Consider the following 1099-nt stretch of genomic DNA (forward strand, 5'->3'; position numbering starts at 1 on the left):
ACAACAGTTGATATCGTACATGTAATTTGATTGAGGTGTCGCCGCTCCTGCCCAACCAGTTACCCCGCCATACTGACCTTATCATCTCCTGTGACATATTATCCTGATAGCGTCGGTAATCTCCTGGTGAGGCTACCGGGCCCTTAATTGTGAGATTGCGAATTTTGGGGTTCGATCTTCAGATTGGTCCGACGCTGTATCCTTGGGAGAGACACCTTACACGCATTTTCCCGTTTGGCTTGGTCCTTTCGGAGATGAACATTAAATTCGGAGAGCCTGCCTCTTCAGTTACTTTACAGTGTTGCAATAGGCGTGATATAAGCCTATTGTTTCTTTTTACGCATTGTACGTCCACAGCAGAATGGTACCCTCCAACAACGACCTCTACTTTTTCATTAGCTGCTTTCCGTGTCCAGGTTGCATCCATCAGCTCTCTGATGCCATCTTGCCACCTTTTTCTGGTCCTCCTCTTTATTTTTTTTCCAGTGGGTGGTTGGAGGGCGCCACTGGTAAGTCCTGCTTCTTTACTTTCCCCCTGTTGCTTCTGTTTGTCTGTCTGTCTGTCTTACTTTTTCCCAGCACTAAATGACCATTATTGTGTCGACGTGCGTCTCTTTACTCATACAAATAAACAGTGTCTTTTTCCTGTTCTTTGCCTTCATTCAGTGCACCGTTGAACTTAAATAATAATATACATGTTCCATCTTATGCAGTTGCAAGCGCCGTAAAGCCTTACTAAAACAAACATACGTGTACCATAATTAGGTGTCTATTTCATGTTACAGATCATAGCGTCGGAGCCGGTGAAGGTGTGGATGAAGCTCCGCGTGTACATCTCTCAGCTGTGGAACATTCTAGACACGCTCGGCATTAGCATGTTCGCCGCCGGCCTCGTGCTCCGCTGTATCCCGTCCACCCTACGAGATGGCCAGCTCGTCTACACCGTGGACATCATCTTCTGGAACATTCGCATCCTGGAGATCCTCTCCGTAAACAAGTACCTGGGGCCTTACGTGAAGATCATTGGCAAACTGGTGAGTGGTTTATATTGATTCTCTCTGTCTGTCTGGCTGGCTCTCTCTCTCTCTCTCTCTCTCTC

At 47.0% G+C, this 1099-nt stretch overlaps 1 protein-coding gene across 1 annotated transcript in view; it reads left to right on the forward strand.

Moving 5' to 3' along the window:
- The window catches only part of LOC101850877 (transient receptor potential cation channel trpm), a gene marked incomplete in the record, with an annotated part of 71917 nt that overhangs the window by 48440 nt on the left and 22378 nt on the right, over positions 1-1099 (forward strand). Inside the window, 1 exon segment of the mRNA XM_035969048.1 lies at positions 786-1034. Coding sequence (XP_035824941.1) covers positions 786-1034 — 249 coding nt within the window.

Source organism: Aplysia californica, unplaced genomic scaffold, assembly GCF_000002075.1.
Source record: "Aplysia californica isolate F4 #8 unplaced genomic scaffold, AplCal3.0 scaffold00110, whole genome shotgun sequence".
Taxonomy (NCBI): Eukaryota; Metazoa; Mollusca; class Gastropoda; order Aplysiida; family Aplysiidae; genus Aplysia; species Aplysia californica.